This window comes from Gorilla gorilla, chromosome 20, assembly GCF_029281585.2.
Source record: "Gorilla gorilla gorilla isolate KB3781 chromosome 20, NHGRI_mGorGor1-v2.1_pri, whole genome shotgun sequence".
NCBI classification, from domain to species: domain Eukaryota; kingdom Metazoa; phylum Chordata; class Mammalia; order Primates; family Hominidae; genus Gorilla; species Gorilla gorilla.
The window spans coordinates 63,376,146-63,389,610 of record NC_073244.2 but is presented as its reverse complement, the minus strand read 5'-3'; the positions used below and the strand labels follow the sequence as shown (position 1 = coordinate 63,389,610).

Genomic DNA, 13,465 nt, shown 5'->3' with positions numbered 1-13,465 from the left:
GCTGGGAGGGCGGCTTGGGTAGGAAGGGCTGGGAGCAAGTCGGGGCGTCGGGGGCTCTGGCCTCGCTGGAGAAGGGGACGTGGTGAGGAGGCCACAGAAACCACAGGAACTCAGAAAAGTGAAGAGGGGGGAATGGGAGGGGGCAGCGATGTGGAGAAACCCGCGGGAGGAGGAAGACGGTGCCGCTCTCCTGGCTCCTGTCAGCTGATCCCACGGGTGTGAAATGTTCAAAGGCAGAGGTGGGGCTGGGCCCAGGCTGGGGGCCCTAGAGATCAGCTCCTTAGGGACCCACCTCCACCAGGACCCAGGCACCCTTCCTCCCCTCACTCCTCCCTGGGAGAGGCCCTTTTCTGAGCTCTGTGGAGAGGAAGGTGTGATGTGTCCCAACACAAGAGCTCCCCTGGAGGAAGGAGGCTGGTGTCCTCAGAGAAGGCCCAGGTTAGGTCACAGGGAAGCAGGGATCAAAGGGAAGGTGAAGCTGGGCTTGGTGGCTCACGCCTGTAATCCCAGCACTTTGAGAGGCCGAGGCGAGAGGGTCACCTGAGATCACGAGTTCGAAACCAGCCTGGCCAACACGGTGAAACCCCGTCTCTACTGAAAATACAAAAATAAGCTGGGCATGGTGGCAGGCGCCTGTAATCCCAGCTACTCGGGAGGCTGACGCAGAATCGTCTGAACCCGAGAGGCAGAGGTTGCAGTGAGCTGAGATCATGCCAGTGCACTCTAGCCTGGGTGACAGAGCACAACCCAGTCTCAAAAAAAAAAAAAAAAGATAAAAATAAAATTAAAAATATGAAAATTAGCTAGGCGTGGTGGCAGGCGCCTGTAGTCCCAGCTACTCGTGAGCCTGCACCAAGAGAATCGCTTGAATCAGAGAGGGAGCGGTTGCAGCGAGCCAAGATCATGCCACTGCACTCCAGCCTGGGCAACAGAGCAACACTATCTCTCAAAAAAAAAAAAAAAAAAAAAAAAAAAAGTGGGGAGAGGTGGATATTAGGGTCTGAATTGTGTCCCCCCTCCCCCCACCAAATTTCTGTGTTGAAGTCCCAACCTCCAGTACCTAAGAATGTGGCTGCACATGCAGACAGAGTCTTTAAAGAGATGCAGTTGTTTCACTGTATTAGTGGGGGATTGGTTCCAGGATCCCCACCCCTTGGATACCAGAATCTACAATGCTGAGCTGCCTTATACAGTAGTGTTTGCGTGGGACCTCTGCACATCCTCCCATCTCTAGGTTACTTATCACACCTAATACAGTGTAATGAGGTGTAAATAGTTGTTATGCTGTATTTTTAATTCATGCTGTTTTTTATGGTTATGTTGGCTTTTGTTGGTTTTGTATTTAAATGCCGTGGTGGGCAGGTGGTTGAATTCCGGGATGTGGGACCTGTGCATACTGAGGGCCGACTGAAATGAGGTCACTCATTTGGACTAGAGTTGGGCCTAGTCCAATATGACTTGAGTTCTTGTAAGTTCTTATAAGAGCAGGAGTTGAGGAAACAGACACCCACAGGGGAACAGCTGTGTGAGAACACAGGGAGAAGTGGCATCTGCAAGCCAGGCAGAAGCCTCAGAAGGAACCACACCTTGGTTTTGGACGTCTAGCCCCAGAACTGTGAGGAAGTCAATGTTGTTGTTTCAGCCCCTCTGTCTGGGGCATGCTGTTACAGCAGCTCAAGCGACTGATACAGTGGATGAGGCCGTGGCGCACACCTGCAGTCCCAGCACTTTGGGAGGCCGAGGCGGGAGGATCACTGGAGCCCAGGAGTTCAAGACCAGCCTGGCCAACATGGTGAAACTCTGTCTCAGCAAGGTGCAGTGGCTCACACCTGTAATCCCAGCACTTTGGGAGGCCGAGGCGGGTGGATCACCTGAGGTCAGGAGTTCGAGACCAGCCTGAACAACATGAAGAAACCCCATCTTTTCTAAAAATACAAAATCAGCCAGGCATGGTGGCGCATGTCTGTAGTCCCAGCTACTTGGGAGGCTGAGGCAGGAGAATCGCTTGAACCCCGGAGGTGGAGGTTGCAGTGAGCCAAGATCATGCTACTGCACTCCAGCCTGGGCAACAAGAGGGAAACTCCATCTCAAAAAACAAAAACAAACAAACAAACAAAAACCTCTGTCTCTACAAAAATTATCCAAAAAAATCAAAAATTATCTGGGCGTGGTGGTGTGTGCCTATAGTCCCGGCTAGTTGGGAGGCTGAGGTGGGAGGATCGCTTGAGCCCAGAAGATGGAGGCTGCAGTGAGCCATGATCACACCACTGCACTCCAGCCTGGGCAACAGAGCAAGACCTTGTCTCAAAAACAAAAAAACAAAAATGCCATGGATGAAAGAACCAGGACAGGGCAGAGGCTGGGTCATCTCCTCCAGGAGGCCTCTCCTGACTTCCCTCCACCAGGAAGAGCTGACCACTCCTTCCCCAGGTCCCATCCTGAATGTCTGTCCAGCATCCAGTTCATTTAGGGGACCTTCTGTACTTTCCTGTTTCTAAGAATCTTCATTTGCTAACCTGGGGCCCCGGAGCTGACTCACCATGGAGGATTCACCTCCAAGTCCCCCTAAAGCTCAGTGCTTGATACCCAAGGTGTGTGGAGGTTGAAGGATGAGTTCTGTGTTTCGGTGTGACCCAAACAGAGTCATTTCAGGAAGAGCTCAGTGAGGGGAAAACATCTTGTAGAGTTTACTCCATTCATTGCAAATTACCCCTTCCCTAGTCTGTTTCCCCCACTCTGCCCCTCACTCCCGCCTTTCCTCAAACTCTTCCCATCAGCATTAGCTTTGGGCATATGTGTTCTAATCCCAGTGGGTGTCCCAACTGAATGACAGAGGAGGAAGGGAGACTGGGAAGTGGACTAGGGCCTGGTTGGGGCAGGAGACTGCTTCTGGGGACCAAGGGTCAGTGAGCTCACCAGGAAGCATGAAGAGGTGGGGCTGACACCACCCTACGGTGGCCAGATTTAGAAAAAAAGAAATTCAACATGCTCAGTTAAATTTGAATTTTAGGCCAGGTGCGGTGGTTCACACCTGTAATCTCAGCACTTTGGGAGGTCAAGACAGGTGGATCATTTGAGGTCAGGAGTTCAAAACCAGCCCTGCCAACATGGTGAAACCCCACCTTTACTAAAAATACAAAAATTAGCTTGGCGTGGTGGTGCGTGCCTGTAAGCCCAGACTCAGGAGGCTGAGGCAGGAGAATCGCTTCAGCCTGGGAGGTGGAGGTTGCAGTAAGCAGAGATTGCACCACTGCACTGCAGCCTGGGTGACAGAGTGAGACTCTGTCTCAAAATAAATAAATAAATTAATTAATTAATTTGAATTTCAGATAAATTTATTTTGCTTTCTGGTATAAGTATATCCCATGCAGCATTTCGGACATACTTATACCAAAAAACATAAAATAAAATACTTTATATTTTCTGTGAAAGCTTTAACCAGGCATCCTGCATTTTACCTGACAAGACCAGCCCCCTCCAGTAACGGTCCTTTCCCCTGTACCCACCACCTCCACCAGTGGCCCAGATAAGGGCAGCTCACTGTGGACTTCTCACTTCTGCTTTTCCGATGACCCAGGGCCCAGAGGGAGAGCCCCCACCCCACTACCCCACCCCCAGCCAGGCCCCCAGGATAGACACAAGCCTGCCCTCTCCTCCTACACAGGGAGCTCTGGAAGGACCAGCTCAACAAGCCCAAGGCCAGGCTGGGCCCCCAGGAGACCCAGAGGACAACTGGGCAAGGTGGGCTGGAGAGTGTGGGGGAAGGCAAAGGAGTTCTGTGAGCTCAGCGTCTGAAGTTCATTTCATGCATCAGGCCCCAGGGCTCAGCTTCCGCCTTCGGCTTCCCCTTCTGCCAAGAGCCCTGAGCCACTCACAGCACGACCAGAGAACAGGCCTGTCTCAGGCAGGTCCTGCGCCTCCTATGCGGAGATGCTACTGCCACTGCTGCTGTCCTCGCTGCTGGGCGGTGAGTGGGCCAAGGGCCGGAAAGGACCTGGGGCGGAGCTAAGGCTGGGGTTGCAGGTTGAGCCTCTGTCTCCCCACAGGGTCCCAGGCTATGGATGGGAGATTCTGGATACGAGTGCAGGAGTCGGTGATGGTGCCGGAGGGCCTGTGCATCTCTGTGCCCTGCTCTTTCTCCTACCCCCGACAGGACTGGACAGGGTCTACCCCAGCTTATGGCTACTGGTTCAAAGCAGTGACTGAGACAACCAAGGGTGCTCCTGTGGCCACAAACCACCAGAGTCGAGAGGTGGAAATGAGCACCCGGGGCCGATTCCAGCTCACTGGGGATCCCGCCAAGGGGAACTGCTCCTTGGTGATCAGAGACGCGCAGATGCAGGATGAGTCACAGTACTTCTTTCGGGTGGAGAGAGGAAGCTATGTGAGATATAATTTCATGAACGATGGGTTCTTTCTAAAAGTAACAGGTATGGAATGGGGTGGGAACCCCTGCCTGTCACACTGGGGAGGGACCCTGGGGACAGGCTATGGGCTGAGCAGAGAGGGCTCTCAGGGACCCCTGCAGCACAAGAATTCCCCACCCCGGTCTCTGTCCCAGCCCTGACTCAGAAGCCTGATGTCTACATCCCCGAGACCCTGGAGCCCGGGCAGCCGGTGACGGTCATCTGTGTGTTTAACTGGGCCTTTGAGGAATGTCCAGCCCCTTCTTTCTCCTGGACGGGGGCTGCCCTCTCCTCCCAAGGAACCAAACCAACGACCTCCCACTTCTCAGTGCTCAGCTTCACACCCAGCCCCCAGGACCACGACACCGACCTCACCTGCCATGTGGACTTCTCCAGAAAGGGTGTGAGCGCACAGAGGACCGTCCGACTCCGTGTGGCCTGTGAGTGTGGCCTGGGAGGGTGGGGCGTGCAGACAGCCCCGGTGGGTGGGGAGGTGGAGGAGCCCAGCGGGACAGTGAGCGGCTCCCAGCTCAGGAGCATCCAGGGAGAGGAAGCTGTGGGGTCCCAGGATGCCGGCTCAGCCCTGGGAGAGGGATGGGAATGGCGTCTGGTCCACACACGTGAGCCCTGGCGCTGGTTGTCACTTGTCTTCCCGGGATAGTCCCACTTTCTTTTCCCTGAGGGAGTTTTTTCCAGGTGTGAGGAACAAATTGTCTCTCCCTGAAGCCAGCTCACAATCTTGTTGCAGATGCCCCCAGAGACCTTGTTATCAGCATTTCACGTGACAACATGCCAGGTACTGAGGGCCGTCGGGCTGGGGCTGGGCCAGTTGTCTTTAGATGAAAAGGCTTCAGGGGATGAGGGGATGTGCTCCTCCCTGTACCCCTTCTCTCTTTCTCCCTCCCTTTCTCTCTTTTTTTTTTCTTCCCACTCCAGCCCTGGAGCCCCAGCCCCAGGGAAATGTCCCATACCTGGAAGCCCAAAAAGGCCAGTTCCTGCGGCTCCTCTGTGCTGCTGACAGCCAGCCCCCTGCCACACTGAGCTGGGTCCTGCAGAACAGAGTCCTCTCCTCGTCCCATCCCTGGGGCCCCAGAACCCTGGGGCTGGAGCTGCCCGGGGTGAAGGCTGGGGATTCAGGGCGCTACACCTGCCGAGCGGAGAACAGGCTTGGCTCCCAGCAGCGAGCCCTGGACCTCTCTGTGCAGTGTGAGTGTGCCCAGCAGAGGCCTGGAGTCCATTGGGAGGGCAGAGGGATACAGGGGCTGGGCTCAGGGTCCCAGAGCTGAGGGGGCCTGGAGCCCCAGGCCTCGGAGATCGACCTTCTTACCTGTGTAGACCCTCATGCAGTTTGTGTCTGGGACTCAGTGGGTGATTCTGCACTGCCCTTCTATCCCACCCACTTCCCCCACCTCAGTGTCCAGGATGGTTCCCTTTACCCAGAGGGAAGCCCCTGGTCCGTCTAGAGCCAGTCCCCTGTCTCCATTTCAGATCCTCCAGAGAACCTGAGAGTGATGGTTTCCCAAGCAAACAGGACAGGTAGGAAAGGGGACAGAGGAGCCAGGGCCTCTCAGTGCCGAATTGGGGGCCCAGGAGTCTGGAGGGTCCCCACGCAGGAGGGTCCCTGAGCCCTGAGCTGCTCATCGATTCTGCCTCTTCCTTCCCTAGTCCTGGAAAACCTTGGGAACGGCACGTCTCTCCCAGTACTGGAGGGCCAAAGCCTGTGCCTGGTCTGTGTCACACACAGCAGCCCCCCAGCCAGGCTGAGCTGGACCCAGAGGGGACAGGTTCTGAGCCCCTCCCAGCCCTCAGACCCCGGGGTCCTGGAGCTGCCTCGGGTTCAAGTGGAGCACGAAGGAGAGTTCACCTGCCACGCTCAGCACCCACTGGGCTCCCAGCACGTCTCTCTCAGCCTCTCCGTGCACTGTGAGTGGGGGAAAGGGGGGCACCTGGGTCCCAGGAAGGGGCCCCTGCTGAGTCCTGTCCTCCCTCCCCTCAGACCCCCCGAAGCTGCTGGGCCCCTCCTGCTCCTGGGAGGCTGAGGGTCTGCACTGCAGCTGCTCCTCCCAAGCCAGCCCGGCTCCCTCTCTGCGCTGGTGGCTTGGGGAGGAGCTGCTGGAGGGGAACAGCAGCCAGGACTCCTTCGAGGTCACCCCCAGCTCAGCCGGGCCCTGGGCCAACAGCTCCCTGAGCCTCCACGGAGGGCTCAGCTCTGGCCTCAGGCTCAGCTGTGAGGCCTGGAACGTCCGTGGGGCCCAGAGTGGATCCATCCTGCAGCTGCCAGGTTAGGGGGCCGCCTGGATGCCAAGGTTCTTGGAGGAGAAGCTGAGTGGGGCAAAGAGTAGGGTCCTGTGGTTGGAGCAGGAGCTTGGAGGGACACAGCAGACCCGTGGCATCTGTATGTAGACAGGAAAACACAATGGGAAGTCCTAACACCTGGGCCGGGGTGTGGCAGGGTTTCCTAAAAGTAAACAGAGGGGTTGCAGATACAATGTCCGCCATGGGAACCGGAAGCCTTAATGCCGAGTGATGAGCGGGCTTCGTGAGCCCTGCGAGGATGGGAAATGCTCACCTTGCCCTCTCCGTGTGCAGATAAGAAGGGACTCATCTCAACGGCATTCTCCAACGGAGCGTTTCTGGGAATCGGCATCATGGCTCTTCTTTTCCTCTGCCTGGCCCTGTTCATGTAGGTTAAGAGGAGGCGTGGTGGGGTCTGGGGCCTGGACCCAGGAAGAGGGGAGGTGTTGCAGGCCGAAAGAGTGAAGGTCGTGATCAACGCAGTATACCTCTGGAGGTTACATGAGTAAACAGCAAACTGTTCTCATAAATGCAGAATGTTGTCCAACTGACAAACTGCGTCTGCTTCCCAGAGGGAATGCTGAGGGCAGTCACGCCCCAAGCGAAGTGTTGCTTGTAATTAGGCACAGCTGAAGCTTGTTAGTAATAATATGAACCTGTGATCAATTAAACAGCTGACCAATTGTTACCTCCTGCTCCCTGCTCTTTCTACCCAATAAATACGAAGGGCTGTAGAGGCTCAGACAGCTGCCCTGGCTCACTAGTAGCAGGGAACCCTCTTCTTCTTCCCCTGACCCCTTCCTTTAAAATAATTTCTTTTGTCTTAAGTTGTCATTTCTACCTTTGTCCTCCTTTCAGTCTCATAATGACGGTCTCAAGTGGTAACAGTAGTCACTGTCGTAGTGACGGTCTCAGGTAGTAAACGTGGCAGTCTGTCACAGGGAGGTGCAGCAGGGCACAAACAGGTGGGTTCATTTCCTCAGCATGAAGATTCTACCGAAGAGACGGACTCAGACAGAAACCCCGAGGCCCAGGTTCTCCCGGCACAGCACGATCCTGGATTACATCAATGTGGTCCCGAAGGCCGGCCCCCTGGTGAGTGTCTGGGCCATGCTTCTGCTTTTTCTCTTCTCTAAAGCTGACATCCCACTTTCTGACTTTTGCACCCCTTGTCTTAGGGACATCAAGGTGGGAAAAGCACCAACGATAGTTCTGAATTCAAATCCTGGCTGACACTTACTAGCTACGAGAACTCAGCCACGTCACTCACCCCCTCTGAGCCTTCATTTCTTCCTCTGTCTCCTTTGAGAGTTGGTTTGAGGATTAGAATGCATGCACTTTCTCAATCTGTAGCCATTGTTCCATTATTACTGCCACCATTGACATGACTACACTTAACTGCTTAACAATTATGTGTATCATCGGGAGGCTGTACATCCTAGGGATTCAGCACAGGGGGTCTGAAATCAGCCTGCATGGGTTCAAATCCTGCTGTCATCACTGTGTCATGAAACAAGTGTCTTAACTTCTCTGTGCCTCAATTTCTTTAGCTGTAACATGGAGATAATACTAGCGGCCACCTCCTAAGATGATGCTGGGTGTTAAATATATTGTACTTGTATAATAAAATATTCAGAATATCACCTGGCCCCTGGGTAATACTCTGTAAATTCCGGAAATTATTAAGATGTTATATCTTATGCTGATGACTGCAAAATTGTATCTCGTGGCTCCTTCCCTGAACAGCAGACTGTCTATGCAGCATCTCCATGTGGGTGTCTAACCAGCACATCAAACTTAGCCTGTCCAAAACCAACTTAAGATAATTCCCCAGCCTGAGAAACATAGTGAGACCTCTTCTCTACAAAAAAAAATAAAAAAGTAGCCGGGTGTGGTGGTGCATGCCTATTGTCCCAGCTACTTGGGAGGCTGAGGTGGGAGGATCTCTTGAGCCTGGGAGTTGGAGGCTACAGTGAGCCATGATTACACCATGCACTGCAGCCTGGGTGACAGAGTGAGACCCTGTCTCAAAAAAAAAAAAGGCCACGCATGCTGGCTCACACCTGTAATCCCAGCACTCTGGGAGGCCGAGGTGGGTGGATTGCCTGAGGTCAAAAGTTTAAGAGCAGCGTGTTCAACATGGTGAAACCCCATCTCTACTAAACATACAACAAATTACCTGGGCATGGTGGTGGGCACCTGTAATCACAGCTACTCGGGAGGCTGAGGCAGGAGAATCACTTGAACCCAGGAGGTGGAGGTTGCAGTGAGATCATGCCACTGCACTCCAGCCTGGGCAACAAGAGCGAAACTTCATCTAAAAAAAAAAAAAGACTAATTCCACCATTTATGCTCCATCTCTATCCCCATCTTAGCAAATAACACCACATTTTCCCAGCCAAGTCTAAAGCTTTAGAATCATGTTTCACTCCTCTCTTCTCTATCACCCCACAACCAATCCATCAGCAAATTCCCTTCAAAATACAACCAAGCCAGTTCTCCCTACTCTTCCCTCACTACTACAAGCCATGCATCAACACCCCCCACCCCCGCCCCGGGCACCACTGGCCCCTTCTGCATGCCTTCTCTGCTTCCGTTCTCACCCCCTCCAGTCTTTCTCTCCGTGCATGCATGCTATTCTTTATTTTATTTATTTTTATTTTATTTTATTTTTTGAGATGGGATTTCACTGTTGTTGTCTAGGCTGGAGTGCAGTGGCAAGATCTCGGCTCACTGCAACCTCCACCTCCTGGTTCAAGCGATTCATCTGCCTCAGCCTCCTGAGTAGCTGGGATTACAGGCATCCACCACCATGCCCCCCTAATTTTTGTATTTTTAGTAGAGACGGGGTTTCACCATGTTGATCAGGCTGGTCTCAAACTCCTGACCTCAGGTGATCCACCCGCCTCAGCCTCCCAAAGTGCTGGGATTACAGGTGTGAACCACCGCACCCGGCTATCAATTATTTTTTTGAAACAGATTTTGTCTCTGTTGTCCGGGCTGGAGTGCAGTGGCGCAGTCTCAGCTCACTACAACCTTCACCTCTCAGGTTCAAGTGATTTTCCTGCCTCAGCCTCCTGAGTAGCTGGGACCACAGCCATGTGTCACCACGCCCGGCTAATTTTTGTATTTGTGGTAGAGACAGGGTTTCGCTATGTTGGCCAGGCTGGTCTTGAAATTCCCTGGATGACCTATTAAACAGTCATCCCACCCTCCCTTTCGCTGCCTTCTAAAGGTGCTCAAATTTCTTGATGGCATTTGTCACTTACCAGTCATTGTACTTTTGCTAATTATTGTCTGTTCCTCCTTCCAAGATGGAATGCAAGCTCAGCAAGGCAAGGGCAGGGACTTAGTTTCACTCTGTGCTGTAAATCAGTGCCCGCCACGTGGTAAGTGCTCAAATATTTGCTGAATGAATGAATGAAGGATGGTGGTTCTTCCCTCAGGCTCAGAAGCGGAATCAGAAAGCCACACCAAACAGTCCTCGGACTCCTCTTCCACCAGGTGCTCCCTCCCCAGAATCAAAGAAGAACCAGAAAAAGCAGTATCAGTTGCCCAGTTTCCCAGAACCCAAATCATCCACTCAAGCCCCAGAATCCCAGGAGAGCCAAGAGGAGCTCCATTATGCCACGCTCAACTTCCCAGGCGTCAGACCCAGGCCTGAGGCCCGGATGCCCAAGGGCACCCAGGCGGATTATGCAGAAGTCAAGTTCCAATGAGGGTCTCTTAGGCTTTAGGACTGGGACTTCGGCTAGGGAGGAAGGTAGAGTAAGAGGTTGACGATAACAGAGTGCAAAGTTTCCTTCTCTCCCTCTCTCTCTCTCTCTTTCTCTCTCTCTTTCTCTCTTTCTCTCTCTTTTTTAAAAAAACATCTGGCCAGGGCACAGTGGCTCACGCCTGTAATCCCAGCACTTTGGGAGGTTGAGGCGGGCAGATCGCCTGAGGTCGGGAGTTCGAGACCAGCCTGGCCAACTTGGTGAAACCCTGTCTCTACTAAAAATACAAAAATTAGCTGGGCATGGTGGCAGGCGCCTGTAATCCTAGCTACTTGGGAAGCTGAGGCAGGAGAATCACTTGAACCTGGGAGACGGAGGTTGCAGTGAGCCAAGATCACACCATTGCACGCCAGCCTGGGCAACAAAGCGAGACTCCATCTCAAAAAAAAAAAATCCTCCAAATGGGTTGGGTGTCTGTAATCCCAGCACTTTGGGAGGCTAAGGTGGGTGGATTGCTTGAGCCCAGGAGTTCTAGACCAGCCTGGGCAACATGGTGAAACCCCAACTCTACAAAAAATACAAAACATAGCTGGGCTTGGTGGTGTGTGCCTGTAGTCCCAGCTGTCAGACATTTAAACCAGAGCAACTCCATCTGGAATAGGAGCTGAATAAAATGAGGCTGAGACCTACTGGGCTGCATTCTCAGACAGTGGAGGCATTCTAAGTCACAGGATGAGACAGGAGGTCGGTACAAGATACAGGTCATAAAGACTTTGCTGATAAAACAGATTGCAGTAAAGAAGCCAACCAAATCCCACCAAAACCAAGCTGGCCACGAGAGTGACCTCTGGTCGTCGTCACTGCTACACTCCTGACAGCACCATGACAGTTTACAAATGCCATGGCAACGTCAGGAAGTTACCCGATATGTCCCAAAAGGGGGAGGAATGAATAATCCACCCCTTGTTTAGCAAATAAGCAAGAAATAACCATAAAAGTGGGCAACCAGCAGCTCTAGGAGCTGCTCTTGTCTATGGAGTAGCCATTCTTTTGTTCCTTTACTTTCTTAATAAACTTGCTTTCACCTTACCGCCTCGCCTTGAATTATTTCTTGTGTGAGATCCAAGAACCCTCTCTTGAGGGGTCTAGATCAGGACCCCTTTCTTGTAACACAGCTACTTGGGAGGCAGACGCAGGAGGATCACTTGAACCCAGGAAGCAGAGGCTGTGGTGAGCCAAGATCACACCACTGCACTCCAGCCTGAGCAACAGAGTGAGACCCTGTCTCGAAAAAATAAAAATCCTCCATGGATAGGCTATCTCATCCCAGACCTGGGCATTCGGAACAGCCTGACAAATCTGTCCTGAATGGCCTTCTCTGAATATGGTGTTCTGAGAAGGCAGGCAAAGATTTGCCTTTGACACACCCCAGCTCCAGTCCAGAGGACTGCGCAGTTTCATGGGTTCTCAGAGATGGGAGGGCCTTTAAAGATGACTAGATACAGCCAGGCGCAGTGGCTCACGCCTGTAATCCCAGCACTTTGGGAGGCTGAGGCTGATGGATCGCTTGAGGCCAGGAGTTTGAGACCAGCCTGGCCAACATGGTAAAACCCCGCCTCTACTAAAAATACAAAAATTAGCTGGGCGTGGTGGTGTGCAACTGTAGTCCCAGCTACTTGGGAGGCTGAGGCAGAAGATTTGCTTGAACCCAGGAGGCCGAGGTTGCAGTGAGCCGAGATGGCGCCACTGCACTCCAGCCTGTGCAACAGAGCGAGACTCTGTTTAAAAAAAAAAAATGGCTAGATAGGCTCCTCAGTCACCTCCAGCCTGCTGCCTATTTTCATACCACCTGCAAGCTAGAAATGTTTTTACATTTAAATGCTTGGGGAAAAAGTCCGAAGAAGAAGACTCTTCTGGGGCCCCCGGGAAGGAGATGAAATTCAAATTTCAGTGTGGTGCCCAACCATGCTCATTCCTTTACACATTGCAGTTATTTTCATGCAGAGTTGAGTCACTAGCCTGCAAAGCCTAAAATATTTACCGTCTGATCCTTTACAGAAGTTGGCTAGGTCTTAATCTACATAAACTCATTTGTTTTCACAGAAGAGGAAGCGAGCACAGAGGTCCATAAAGAGTTCAAGAGTAGCCGTGGGAAAAATGACTAGGTCTGTGACTACAGGAAGGTTTTCAGGGTGAGGATTGGAAGGGCAGGAGACTGCATGTGGATGGGGTGCTAATGCGCTCTCAGACCCACAAATCGAAAGAAGTGCAAACGCATGCGGGGATGGAGGTGGGAATGCTTTGGAAATGGAACAATGACAAACTTACAACATGCTAAGAATCACACGGTGGCTCACGCCTGTAATCCCAGCACTTTGGGAGGCTGAGGTGGGCAGATCACCTGATGTCAGGAGTTCAAGACCAGCCTGGCCAACATGGTGAAACCCCGTCTCACCTAAAAAAATACAAAAATTAGCCAGGTGTGGTGGCAGGCACCTGTAATCCCAGCTCCTCGGGAGGCTGAGGCAGGAGAATTGCTTGAACCTGGGAGGTGGAGGTTGCAGAAGCCGAGATCATGCCACTGCATTCCAGCCTGGGCAATAGAGTGAGACTTCGTCTCAAAAAAAAAAAGAAATAGAGCAAAGGAGAGCACTTTGCTGGCCATCTCCTCTGCTGACCTCTGCTCCTCCATAGCCACCCAAGGGGCCTTTCTTCGGTAGTTATTGCATCGTTGGTGACATGGCAAGGTGGCCCTCTCTGGTGTGTTTTGTTTCCTGGCTGTGCTAAACACTCCAGATACTGAAAAATAAAAAATAAAAAACTGAGCTGGACATGGTGGCTCACGCCTGTAATCCAGCACTTTGTGAGGCCGAGGCAGGCGGATCACTTGAGCTCAGGAGTTTGAGACCAGTCTGAGCAACAGAGCGAGAGCCTGTCTCTACTAAAAATACAAAAATTAGCCAGGTGTGGTGGCAGGTGCCTGTATTCCTCAGCTATTCAGGATCCTGAGGCATAAGAATCGCTTGAACCTGGGAGGCAGAGGCTGCA

At 52.6% G+C, this 13,465-nt stretch overlaps 1 protein-coding gene and 1 long non-coding RNA gene across 3 annotated transcripts; one reads left to right on the top strand and one right to left on the bottom strand.

The window, feature by feature from the left end:
- Window positions 1–3,317: 3,317 nt before the first annotated feature.
- LOC115931662 (uncharacterized) lies at window positions 3,318–5,369 on the bottom strand. Its single transcript, XR_004068108.3, has 2 exons — window positions 4,782–5,369; window positions 3,318–4,380 (listed from the first exon to the last, which is right to left on the bottom strand). It is a non-coding gene; the product is annotated as an uncharacterized lncRNA (long non-coding RNA).
- Window positions 3,612–11,507, top strand: SIGLEC10 (sialic acid binding Ig like lectin 10). Of its 2 annotated transcripts, XM_063701572.1 has the most exons (11): window positions 3,870–3,967; window positions 4,047–4,430; window positions 4,562–4,846; window positions 5,155–5,202; window positions 5,343–5,612; window positions 5,895–5,942; window positions 6,072–6,329; window positions 6,403–6,687; window positions 6,996–7,089; window positions 7,685–7,796; window positions 10,148–11,507. In XM_063701572.1, the coding sequence occupies exons 1-11, from the start codon at window positions 3,931–3,933 to the stop codon at window positions 10,418–10,420; spliced, it is 2,094 nt and encodes a 697-aa protein (XP_063557642.1). In that variant the 5' UTR covers window positions 3,870–3,930; the 3' UTR covers window positions 10,421–11,507. The 2 variants fall into 2 exon arrangements, with proteins under 2 accessions (XP_063557643.1, XP_063557642.1); XM_063701573.1 differs by lacking the exon at window positions 6,403–6,687 and having other exon boundaries at window positions 3,612–3,967.
- Window positions 11,508–13,465: the final 1,958 nt, after the last annotated feature.

What these genes read in the sequence shown, in the direction of transcription:
- SIGLEC10 (XM_063701572.1), top strand. Translation starts at nt 3,931, where the DNA reads ATGCTACTGCCACTGCTGCTGTCCTCGCTGCTGGGCG. An exon ending in GCTGTCCTCGCTGCTGGGCG is followed by an intron (nt 3,968 to 4,046) that starts GTGAGTGGGCCA and finishes GTCTCCCCACAG; the next exon opens with GGTCCCAGGCTATGGATGGG. An exon ending in CGTCCGACTCCGTGTGGCCT is followed by an intron (nt 4,847 to 5,154) that starts GTGAGTGTGGCC and finishes ATCTTGTTGCAG; the next exon opens with ATGCCCCCAGAGACCTTGTT.